General features: G+C 34.4%; 1 protein-coding gene across 2 annotated transcripts; it reads right to left on the bottom strand.

Moving 5' to 3' along the window:
* Positions 1-8,331: 8,331 nt before the first annotated feature.
* On the bottom strand, positions 8,332-13,398 carry LOC109212759. Of its 2 annotated transcripts, none has more exons than XM_019376431.1 (2): positions 13,021-13,398; positions 8,332-10,809 (listed from the first exon to the last, which is right to left on the bottom strand). In XM_019376431.1, exon 2 carries the CDS (start codon positions 10,459-10,461, stop codon positions 8,617-8,619), a length of 1,845 nt encoding a protein of 614 aa, XP_019231976.1. In that variant the 5' UTR covers positions 10,462-10,809; positions 13,021-13,398; the 3' UTR covers positions 8,332-8,616. The 2 variants fall into 2 exon arrangements, with proteins under 2 accessions (XP_019231976.1, XP_019231977.1); XM_019376432.1 differs by having other exon boundaries at positions 13,170-13,398.
* Between the last annotated feature and the right edge of the window lie 312 nt (positions 13,399-13,710).

Genomic DNA, 13,710 nt, shown 5'->3' with positions numbered 1-13,710 from the left:
GGAGGGGTGGATAAGAAAATATATTGGCAACATATTGCAGAAATTAATTCTCCCACTTTATTCCCAATACTTTCTGTTTTGCAATTGTCAAATATGTGTTCTTCCACGGCTTATCTCGCACCAACGATCGTTGTGAGTGATAAAATTGTAAGTACTCATTCATCATTAATTAAAGATTTTGAGTTTTAGCCTGGAGGCTAAAATCATTTTGTTAGGAAGCGCTCTACCTTTAGTGTAAATCTTTTTTGCGCGAATCCAAATTTTAATAAAATTTCGCTGCAGATATCGAACAACGGATAAAAAATCAATAAAAGAGTTAATGTTGTTATCTCATAGTAATAATTTAGAGGTAAGGCTTTGTAATGATTAAATATTATGAAAATAATACTTAATTGCTTTACACAAATATTAGAATCGATTTTGGTCACATATATGTTAGTATTGCTTTTGATCACACATTAATTTGTATTGTTTTTTGGTCTTGCTATGAATGATTGTGGCAAGTGGAACGCAATAAGCAAATAAGAATAGTAATGATAACGACAATGACTATGAAAAAGTTGATAAAATAAAAATGAATATGTTACTATTTTGGGTGAATAAATTGTTATGTAAAATTAAATAAAAATAAGATTTATTGGGGGAGGGAATCTTCCATTTATGTTTTGTTTTGTAGCATTACTTTCACATGGCACAGCACATGCTGGCTTTTGGCATCTTTTATTAGGATCTTCTCTTTAGATGTTGACCTCAACAACTCATGAAAATTTACAGAACCCAAAGCTCAATGTACAACTCAACGTATTATTTTTAAATACAACCATACCTTTCTATAACAACATTCATATATAATAACACGGGCTCTTTTTAGCATTTTTGAGGAAGTGAAGACGAATAGTCGACTTTGTTGCCTGCTTGACTGCTTTCATCTCCTGATGTCATTTACCATAAAAGTCAAGCTTTTCCAGAATCAATTTTCATGTTATGTTATAATATATATTCTCTATAATAACACTTCGCTATAACATCCAAAAATATTCGGAACAAACTAAACTGTCATAGAGAGGCTTGACTGTAGTACTGTACTATTAGGGGTTGTATGATGTATTAGGAAAAATAATATATGTGTGTGTGTGTATTAGTTTTGAGATTAATAATCCCTTGATTGATAGTATTTTTCAACCTATGTATAACTAATACCTGTATCTGTATTAGTTATACACTATATACCATACTATTCTCGTGCATAACAAACCACGGTATTAATAATAGCATGATTTTTAATACATGGATAAGCATGTATAAAAATAGAACTGCCCTTTCAAAATTTTTTCCAAATCATTTACAAAGAATGTGGAGGATACGTTGTAAATAAATAATTTTAAAAATATTATGCAACACACGTTACATTCAATATACCATACCAAACAGTCTATAAAAAATAATTCCTGCATAAGTAATCCCTATATTACTAAATCCAATAGTACTGATACATTCAATACTATTATTAGATCATACCAAACAACGCCTTAATACAACAAAATAATAAATATGTTCCGGGGTAGGCGATATCCAAATTTCTTTTCATTTAGCTCAACTCATATAAGTACACAATTAGTACTATTAGTACACAATACATTTATTTAATCTTCTATTGATGAAAAGCTCAAATTGTGTTTAGTTTTAATTTTCGAGAAAACTAATGGCCAGATTGATCTTTATGCAGAAAAAGATGATAATATTCAAGACATTATAAGAGTGGCGCTTATTTATTATTTTTATGTAATTTTTTTCTTGTGACAGCCGAGAGGCACTAACCCAGTGGGCTAATAAATAATACTAATACTATTGTGGTAATAATTGGTGAAAAGATCACAATAAAGATGCGCACAAAAATGAAGGTAAAAGGTTACAATCATACGATCACATCGTACCAATTATACCTAAAGGGCAAAAACATTTACATAAAAAAATTTCATGCTCTTAACGATACTAACTTATAATTTATGCATGCATTTAACTTGAGAAAATATTAAAATTCTGAAAAGAAATGATTTCACGCAAAAACTAGCCCAAATCAGTTTTTGGAACTTGAAAAATCCTTCTCCATTTTCTTTTTAAACTGATCAAATTGCATGAACAAACAATGTTTCCAAACTTTTTTTTAAAAGAAATAGCCAAAATCTATATCCAAATGGGAGTTTAATTTAATGACTTTCGAATTAGGTAAAGTTAATTGAACTTTCTATTATAAAAAATAGTTTAGACAATATAATGAAAGTGAAAGCCATTGTGTAATTAAGATGACTAAATGCCATGAAGAGTGTAACTAGAGAGAAATTAAAAAATAGCCAGATTTACAAGTGGTCATTCAAAAATAGTCATAGTTTCAAAAGTAATCAAAATTAGTCACTTTTCACGTGAAGTAAATCTGAACAAAAATACTGTTCAAAATCCGGAAAAATACTCTAGTATAATATACTGGAATTCCAGTATAATATACTTGGAACTCCAGTATATTATACTGGAGTTCCAGCATAAGTATACTGGAACTCCAGTATATTATACTGGAGTTCCAATATAATATACCGGTCCAGCATAATATACTGGAACTTTCTGCGTGTTGGAGTTTCAGCATAATATGCTGGAAGTTCATACACAGGTGCACTGATCTCCAGTATATTATGCTGGAACTTTCCGTGTTGCAGCAAAATAATACTAACTATTTTTCTATGACTTTACAAATGCTGGCTATTTTCGAATGACCAGTCCGAAAACTGCTCATGCTATTTTTACGTGTAATCAACTTTATGCTAATTTATGAGACAGCCCTAAAGATTAGCCGACACTTTATGCTAATTTATGAGACTGCCATGAAACTGGATCCGCTATACTATTCACAAAATACATATTTATGTAACGTATTCTGAAAAAAAAAAAAAAAAGATACTGGTAAGGGTTTATGTAACGTTTCTAGCGATTATGTACACAAGTTTTTGAGATCATTTATAACTTATAAGGTATATTAACATTGTTGATACGTTAGACAAAAGATGGCTCAGATCCGAGGGCGGAGGTAGTGTTGTATTATATTCGGGTTCGGCCGAACTCAACAGTTTTTGCGAAGACGCTGCTGTATTTTGTATTAAAAAATCTGTTAAATTTGTATTAATATACAAGATGCGAACCAAGTAACTAAAATATATTATGAGTTTGGTGTCGAGTTCGGAACCACAAACTTCAAATCATAGTTCCGCCTCTGCTCAGATTCACATAGCAGAATGTTTTTGAATTGGTTTTTAAACACCTAATAATGTTTTGATGAGTTTGTGGTCAAAGTTAGACATCCTCAAAGTATAGGGGCAGCTGTGGTTAATTGATTAGCTAAAGGACTAAGTGAAAGAAAATTAAATGGTACAAAATCTTAGACCACTGCATTAGGTACCTGTCCAAATATACTGAATTTCATTCAACACCGGCAGTTGCAAAACTAGTACAATCATTTATTGCTGACACACTTAAATTTTTCAGTGAAATACAAGAAACTTTCTTTGAGTAATTATTTTTTTCTCAATTTTTCTTCCTACTTTGTGTTTTTTTTTCCCTTTTGTTTTTTTCGCTCATTTTCTTTGAGGATGACTTCGTGTAACCTATAGATAACGGATTCGAGCCGTAAAAATAGTAACTAAAACTTGCATTAAAGTAAACTGCCTACATCACACCTCTAAGATACGACTCTTAATCTTACACGATTGCAGGATACTTTATGCGCTGACCTGTCGTGTCCTTTTATTTTCTTTGAGGGTGGGATGGGGTGAGAGTTGGCAGGGGGGAGGGAGGGGGGGGGGGGATAAGGTTTTGCATTGGACACCCAAAAGAGAGATCATAATGACTTTATTATGTTAGGTGCAATAGAAGACATCATAAATTTGTCTCTTGTCATTGGGAAGTGCTCATGAGTTAATCTATAGGCACATATTTGCTAGTAATAGAGAAATTAGCAAACTCAATTAATTTTTCTATTTAAATTTGTTTGTCTCTCTTCAATTTTCTAGGGTAAAGTAATACTCGTTAAAAATAAATCTAATATATAAAACTATTCATACTTATGTGCAATTATAAAGTTTAAATAGAATTCTATAATTTATCGGTTACAGGTTCACGTGAACTTAGTAGTTTTTATATTTTTATTAATTAAGAATTTCATTGGATATCTATAAATTTGATTGTAAGTTCAATTATGTAATAGAATTAATTTGAAATCGTTCGTAGGAAATTATTAACTTTAAATTCTGAATTTATCTCTAAATACTATTGGTTCCACTAATAGCAATTGAGAAAGACTAGTTATGGTGGATGGTAATTGTCAATATATACCTTCTATAGCTATTTATTCCACTAATACTTAATTATTTGGCCACTTGCCCATATGTCATCATAATTCGTGGACAACGACATAAAAATTCTTCAAGTTCAAGAAATGATGATGGCAACGTAATCAGGGGCGGATTTAGGGTGGCGCAAGGGGTTCGTTCGAACCCCCTTCGCCGAAAAATTACACTGTATATATAAGGCAAAATCTATTTTTACCTCTATATATTAAGTTTTGAACCCCCTTAACACAATCCAAAAGTATAGTTTAGTGGTCAAAGGGGTTCAAAATCTATATAAGGTCATGGGTTCAATTCGCTAAAAATTTTTGAACCCCCTTCGTGGAGATCCTGCCTCCACCACTGATAGCAAGTAGTAGAAATGGACAAAATGCCAACATAATTATCAAACTATGATGCATGAATATATTCAAAGGTCCAAAATTTCATGTAAATTTGTCCAACCTAGATTACGTCTCCCTTCACAAAATTTGGTTGTCTTTTTAAAGCCTCGACCGAAAAGATAAGAACAAAAGAGAATTCCATAGTTATTTCATCATTTCCATAATATCTTAAATAATTCTTATTCGCATTGAGTGTTTATAACTAATTAAATAGTTAGTGTTAAGAATTAATAAAACTCAGTAACGGTATATATATATATATATATATATATATATATATATATATATATATATATATACCGTTACTGATAAGATTTTACCTGTCTAGTGAGAAATATGAAAATTTTAAACTATATCAAGTTTCAGTGATTTAAATTATACTAGTGTCGTTTTAGAAAATGCTACTCGTTTTTTTTATAAAAATTATTATTATTATTATTATGAAAAAACCTAAAAGTTGAAAAGGTTATGCTTGCCAGAAAGCTAGTGAAAATTAAAGTATACTTACCAATTACCATACTATAGGACAAAATGCTACCATAAAGACAGTGAAAATATTTCTATAGGTAGTGAAATTTCCTTCACTACTCTTCTACCCTTATGGAACTTATTTATTTTTCCTTTGATTGTACACAATCAGACTCTATAACATCATCTCTATATAACAACCATTCATTATAAAAGCCAAGTTTTTTCGGAATCGATTGCAATATTATGTTATAATATATGTTTTCTATAACAACACTTCACTATAGCAGCCAAAAAGTATCGAAACAAACGAGACTGTTATAGAGATGTTTGATTGTATATATAAAAAATGTATATGTATCTATGTGTCTGTGTTAGATTTTAACTTCTTCAATTTTGAGATAAAATACTATCCAAGTTAAGTCCTAAATTATTTTAATCGAAGCATCACTTTTCTTTTGGTCATTTTGTGAAATCATGTAATAACCTAATGGATGAGAGTTAAGAAATTATAGATACCCCATTTGCAAAAGAGTGAAAATAAAATGGTTCATATCTGGGACTATAGATTAACTTGCTTTTGGCGAAAATAAAATGGTTCATATCTTTATTAATTAGTTTAACCGAAAGGCTCAATACTTTTTGGTCAAATACCCATAAATAAACATGGAAAAGATACAATCTGAAATACTATCTTGCCGGTAACCAAACTATCCCAAAAGTAATAAAAAGCAAAATTTAATAAAACTTTGACAACAGATAGAAATCAACGACACAATCACTACACTTTAGTGATAACAGATGAATAATGCATGTATTTGTAGATGTACACGCACACATTTATCTATTTATAAAAGTATCACCTATACATAAAATTTACACGTAGCAAATGAACTCAGCAAAAAGGTAGATTAGCAAATTCTGTTTATATTTAGAAATTTATCATTTAATAATCGAATGTGCTGAGCTGAATCATAATAAATATTTATAATATTGTAACCTCTGGTGATTAGAGGTGGACGCACATTTTAACAAGAGGGGTTACCGGTATCCGGTAACTTCCGCAAAAAATTCATATATGCTTGTAAATATCTTCAAGAAATAATCAAATATTAGTATAAATCTTTATGAGCAGTGATAAATTTATATTAATGTCATGGTGCCCCTGCGATCACTGAATCCTGGGTCCGCCTCCGCCGGTGATGATATTTCAAGATTGACAGCTTACTTGAGCCGTACCTTCGACAAAAACATGGCATGCTAAGGTACTCACAGAGGCTAGTTAACCAGCGAACGAAACTATAATCATAATTAAAGAGATAAATAATCCTATTATTCCACCAACTAAAGTGAATAGTACAAGAATTACGGTTTCCACCTAATCTCTCATAATTTGAACAACAACAACAACAATAAAATATCCCACAAGTTAAGTGTGAGAAGGTAAAGTGTACATAGACTTTATCTTTACGTTTTGTGAGGTTTCCGATAGACTTTCGGCTCAAGAAAATTATTTTTTAAATAACAGATTTGAAAAATATAAGAGTAAAAAAAAAATATAATAAAAATATTGTACAACAAAAAAGTAACGACAACAAAAATAATAAAGCTAACCAACTTATATTGATAGGAGCAAAATTGTTTGATGGGCAAGAATGGATGAAGTTCTCTTCCTTTTTGGTTCATTATTCTAGTTTTTAGTTCAGCAAAATTCTTTTTTTTTTAATGGTGGACAAAGTCAAAGATGGACACATCACTTTCAAAAAGAATTTTGAAGATCAGCGTATAATATCTTTATCTTATGAAAGAGGTAGGGTTTGGGAAAATTGTAGTAGTATATGCATTACGACCCAAAAGAACACTAAATGAAGGACACTTTATGCAGTCCATATTCTTCCATTTTACTTTGGAGCCTTTAACTTTTGGACCAATAACATTTTAAATAGCACGAGCTAGCCAATTTTCGAACTAGTCATTCAAAAATAGCTAGCGTTTGCCAAGTCATTAAAAAATAACCAGTATTTTGCTGCAACAGAGATCAGTCTAGCATAATATACTGGAGTTCGATACACCTGTGTATGAACTTCCAGCATATTGTGCTGGATCGGTATACTTTGCTGGCTCCAATATAATATACTGGAGTTCCATTATAATTGGAGTTCCAACAGTATACTAGAATTCCAGTATATTATGCTGGAGTATTTTCTGGATTTTGAACAGTGTTTTCGTTCAGATTTATCTTTATATGAAAAGTGGCTAAATTTTGATAACTTTTAAAACTATGGCTATTTTTGAATGACCACTTGTAAATCTGGCTATTTTTTAATTTCTCCCTTTTTTTTACTTAAAAACCCAAAAAAGAAGATGGAAACATAAATAGCTCTTTATTTAACCCAATGAACAATGATGGTTTGTGTTCATACACATATTGCAAGCAAATATACTTACCCCATCATTTGGACATAAACTACACAAGCAAACAAACTACATCTCAAGTCAAAGACATTAGACAGAAAAATCACCAGTGTAAATTATTTTCTCCAAAGGGGAGCCTTGGCGACGTTGGCGTAACTGGTAAAGTTGCTGCCATATTACCAGAAGGTCACGGGTTCGAGCCGTGGAAACAGCCTCTTGTAGAAATGCATGTCAAGGCTGTGTTCAATAGACCCTTGTGGTCCGGCCCTTCCCCGAACCCTGCACATAGCGGGAGCTTAGTGCACCGGGCTGCCTTAAACTGTTTTCCGCGGATCACGTAGAACACCTAGGAAGACCTCACAAATTTTCAGACTTGCACTACGTAGCAACAAAGATTACCTTACTAAATGAGGTAACGGAAGGGGAAGTTAAAAGGTATAGAATTGCTTTTGAAGGCCCATCAATGGTAAAGTTGTCTCGATGCTGTTTCGAGCCGTAGAATCAGCCACCGATGCTTGCATCAGAGCTGCTTACATCGCACCCCTTGGGGGACGACCCTTCCTGGACCCTCCGTGAATGCAAGATGCTTTGTGTGCCTGGCTTTTGAAGGCCCATCAATAGAAATACCATGAGACTAAAATGCATGCAAAAAGCCTGAAGATCCAGATGCCAGTAAAGATTTCAACTTATGTTGCTTGTATCACCATCAATTCCATAGTTTCAAGAATATGAAATTGTCTCATGTACAATAACACTAAGATAATCCAGTTGCAGAACATATCTGAAAAATTAATCTGAAGCAAGAAGAGATAACACTAAGGTTCTTTATGCCCTGTGGAAAAAACTGGGGCTATAAGAAAGCCACCTATGAGTAGTTCCATGCATGTCCTATATTTCGGTTAAGACGACAGATTTGCTTGCACTTCCAAGTGAAATGGATGCTAAGAATGAGAGAAGCATTAATTTGTATGTTTATAAGCAGTAGCAGACTGGAAAGAATCATATCCACCCTCTGGTTCCCTCCTCTTCATGGGCATAGACGGTTGTCGGTAAACTTTCCTTTGCTCTTCTGTACTTTGTATAGGAAAGAAGTGTGTGGCAATATTATCCTTCCTGAAACCATTCATCAAATAAACTTGTCCACTATTTACATCAAGTCTTGTTCGACTGTTCATAGCACCACCCGGACCTTGACCGTGGATGAGATAGGGACCCCCAGGAAACGTTGACATATTGAGTACCTGAGGGTATGTGACCCCTTCATGTGCATCTCTTGCGCACGGGGCAATATATAAGGGACCATTGTTAGAGGGATAACTACTATGAGATGGTAACATCTGGACCGCGTATGGTAACTTTGACTGCAGTGGCACCATGTTTTGCACTGTGTGCTGCATATTAGGTGTAGCCACTAGAAATGGCTGGCCCGAGTTCTTCATGTCTCCCCAGGTGCCTAATCTAACAAACTTGAGGTCTTGATTGTCTCTGGAAAAGACTGGACAAGCTGAAGATTCTATTATTCTCTTCTGAAATTGTGGATCTTCATTCAAATTCAGGGAAAATGAAGACAACTTTTCTGATTTCACAGGAAAAGAACTTTTCTCATCTGCATTATCGCCAAGCAAATTGAGGTCAAAGTTAAACATCTTTTCTGCTTGTTTTGAACTATGATTTGAAGAATAACTTCTAAAAGTTGATGTAATCCTATTTTCACTTGGCAATTCGTCTTCTGAAGCAGCAGCAACATTAAGGTCAAACTCCATAATTCTTTTCGTGTCCCAATCTGAACTCTTGGATAAAGAAGCAGCAGGGCGAAAAGCACTGGTCGCAGCAGTACCCCTCCAGCCTAGCCTGCCTTCAAATTTCAATGAACTCACAGTCGTAGACAAGGGAGGTAAAGGAACTCCATATTTAGCTACTACTCGTATCACTATATTTTGACCATTTGATTGCTTCGCATCATCATCCAAATCATTTTGGTTGACGTCCTCATTCAAATCAAGCATATTGACTACTGAAGTCTGTCGCTGATCTATTTCACACTTTGTGAGTGGACAAGCAGGTGATTTCAGGCCACCATTAAACTCGAGCTTTTTTGCAGGATCCCCCATCTTTTCAGATTCCAATGAGGACGATCTATTTTTTGATTGAAGAGGCAGCAAAATTTCTTTTTCCCCCTTGGAACAGAAATGACGTGAATGGCTTTCTTTGTTTGTTTCAGCTAAGCAGTTATGGTTACCACAACAATCAACACCTCCACTAACCTTATCACGATGATTTTTCCGCAACTGATGACTGCATGTCGAGAGATGTAAGGAATTTTGGTCCTTAATCATCCCCACCAATGCCTTAGTGTTAGCTTTAACATTACCGACAGAATTTTGTGCAGCCAAACCTGAAGCTTCACTGCTTGTCACTGGATCTTCCATACTAGAAATGAAACTAATCGGTGCAGAAGCACTTCCATTCTGTTGCATGCATGTTTTGGCTTCTGTTGATGTTTCCTGACTTGAGGAATTAACTTGATGAGTTACATCTGAGTTAGAACATGAAGACTCCGTTTGTGTAATGGAACTTAACCCATTTTCTCCAGAATTTAGGAGTGCTCTCCTCCCATCACCTTCATTGTTGTCTCGTTCTACCTCTGAGCTGATATCACTCTTTGCAGATATGTTTTGCTGCTCTAAAAGATTACTAAATTGTTCCCTTGTACTGTTTGCAAAATCTTGTTTGGAAATAGACGCTTCATTCTTTAGGCACTTTTTGTCAGATAAGGAAATACTAATTTTACCACATCCCTTCATTTTCACAACTTTTGATGCTTTATATCCGACTATAAAGTTTCCGTTTTTGATTAGCTCGAAGGAAATTCCACTGTCAGCAATGTTGGTTTTGATGTGGATACTCCTTGCAAGCACAATATGCCCTCAGCAAAACTTTCAAAGACCAGAAATGAAAAGCTCAATCATGTTTTTGAGGTCACAACTGCTATCTGATTGTTCACCATAATCAATAATGTAAGAATGAAGATTGCTGACGTCTCACCATCTTCGGGAATTAATCCTAGAGGAATCGAAGAATTCTATCGAGACAACAATACAGAGCATAGCAGCTTGCTGGATTCAAATAACACAATCATATTGTGTTGAAGCCTGCAAAACTAACATGTGTGAGTGATGTGGTGACTAAACGAGACAAAATACATATAACTTTAAGACGCCGATGACCAGAAGTTGACCCATAGCTCTAAATAGTAAATATCAAGAGCAAGCGATAAAAATGTAGTAAGTATTGGGACTCAATATTCTGACTGATATGACAAATGATAATGCGGCTACCACAAATGTTAAAACTGTTATCACTTAAGAGGCATATTTTTCCAGAGGGTCGTCACGGAAAATGTTAGAAACAAATAAAGGAAACCATCCTTATTGCAATTTGGGCTGAACCAAACCGGATTTTAACCACACTCCTTGTCCTCCAAAATATTTTGTAACTCAATCGTCCCAAACATTTTACAATGTCCAGCAACAAGAAAATGTCAAAAGATTGTTTCTCATTCCTCAACAACTGAATAATAGCCTAACAACTCAAGAGTACCAAAAGGTGTGCCACAATGTCATCCCCTCCCTTACGTGATTCTTTACTCCAAAATGGTGACAATAACAACAGACTACGGACTATTCTTTCTGGACAAGTTTCAGCAGTGATAATCACAACCGACAGACACCATTCCTTACATTTTTCAGATTCTTTATCAAGATTGGGACCTATAAATGATATAACAAGAGCACAGCAGCATTGCCATAAAAAATGGACTTTTGATTGCAGATTGCTAAGTGGTGAGAATAACAACAGACAGGACATCTTGTCACGTTGTCAAGAGTTCTTTGGCAAGATTGACTGCTAAAGTAGTGATACAACAAAAGCACGACTGTGATGTGCAACGAAGAATGTATTTTGGAGTTTGGAACAAGTTCAATGGACAAGAAAACAAAAACTGAACATCATGAGGTATTTCTCCTTCCTTTCAACATTCTACAAAATATAACAAATAAGCACACACCTATTGCACTCTTTTCAGTAAAGCACAATGAGTCGTAATGAGCTGAACAAATTTGGTATGTTTTCCCTTCAAACAGCAGTCAAACTGAATTTATTTAAGCAATCAAAAGCAGATTCAGGCTGAAGAATTACAGAACACAATCACAAGTAACTCAAGAGCTCATAAAACATATTAACACAAACACATTGCAAAAGAATTTCCCATATTTTTCTTATTCTTATCACTACATGTTGTTTCTTTTGCTTCGGTTATCTAACTATCTTGCTGTTGATACTGCTTATTTTTTATGGCTTTTTCACTACTGCACTTCTTTTAAACACTGCTATGACTGTGCCTTGCTAGAGCCGAGGGTCTATCGGAAATGGACTCTCTACCTTCGCAAGGTAGGGGTAAGGCTGCGTACACACTACCATTCCCAGACCCCACTTGTGGAATTACACTGGATTTGCTGTTGTTATCGTACATTGCAAAAGAATCCAAGTTGTCATTTATACCAGTTGTAATGTTTATCAGAAAAATTTGCCTTATTAGTCCGTTCCAATTTATGTGAACTTATTTCCTTTTTAGTCCGTTCCAAAAAGAATGACCCCTTTCTAAATTTGGAAACAATTTAGCTTAAACTTACAATTCTACCCTTAATGAGAAGCTTTTATAACCACACAAATACTCTGGGCCCCTTTTTAACTTGTTTAGAACCACAAATTCCAAAAGTTTCATTTTTTCTTAAACTTCGTGCCCAGTCAAACAGGTTCACATAAATTGGAACGGGAGTACTAATTTAGAATGTCACATGATATATCAGAAACAGCACAATGAAAAGGAAATGGTGAATCTATAAAGTCTCATCACCAAAGAAAACTTGTAACACTCCCAAACTTTCAAGACAACTACACCCTTCTCATTATAACAAATAACAGAGCTTAAAAATACATGCAAGGAAGATAATAGAGAACTGAGAGGGAATCAAACAGTAAATGTAACAGTAACAACACAGATCTAAAAAAACAAACCACAACAGTAACAAAACAAACAACAATCTGTCCACACAGACGACGACAACAACAACATAACCAGTATATTCCCTCAACTAAGGTTTTGGGAGGGTGGTACGTACGCAGACCTTACCCGACCTTGTGCAGTTAGAGATGCTGTTTCCGAAAGACAACTTATCCACACAGACATAGCCAAGAAATCAAGCTCAAGAAATGAATCAAGAACACATCAAAAAACCATTTCACACCAAACAAAGAGCATGTTCAATACTACAAAAGAATAACACAAAAAGACAGAGACAAACCTGAGCTGAGCAAAGTGTGAATACCAGTGTGAAACTTAGATGTAAAGATTTCAACTTTTTAACAAGAACCCATTAGAGAAGAACCCCAAAGAAGATGAATAAACACAAAACAGAAGAAAAAAAACAACCCAAAAGGCTTTAGCTTTTACCCTTTTCCAACACTTTTTCTCTTTCTTTCTTTCTTTCCCTTTCTCTGCTAAGCTAAGAAAGCAAAAAGTCTAACCAACTAGTACTGAAAATTCAACCCCACCATTTCACCCAATCCTACCATAATATTCTACTCTTCTATTCTATTAATATGAAAAAATCACTTATGTCAAAAAATCACTTATTTTGGACCGGACCGGAGGGAGTATAAAAGAAATGAAAGAGACAGATTCAACACATTTGGCCCCCTCTCTTTTTGATGTTTATTTCACGATTACAAATTATACAAAGCATTTCAAGAAAATGCTTTTGTCCCACCCTATGACATTTGACACCCATGAAACATGAGAGACTGTGTCAGTGTCAGCTGTGGGGTCAAGGTCAGAGAGTACTGTGCTACCTGGGACCCACTATAAACTGCACCCATATTGTACGTTCTGGGTCCCACTAGACAAATTTCCTTTTGGTGCGGGTCCCACGTAACAACTACAATTTTTTAATTGTATAAATTTTACGAGGTAGATTTAACATTGTCCACGGTCG

The sequence above is a fragment of the Nicotiana attenuata genome, unplaced genomic scaffold (assembly GCF_001879085.1).
Source record: "Nicotiana attenuata strain UT unplaced genomic scaffold, NIATTr2, whole genome shotgun sequence".
NCBI lineage: Eukaryota > Viridiplantae > Streptophyta > Magnoliopsida > Solanales > Solanaceae > Nicotiana > Nicotiana attenuata.
The sequence above is the reverse complement of the archived record's forward strand: the minus strand, read 5'-3'. Positions and strand labels throughout refer to the sequence as shown.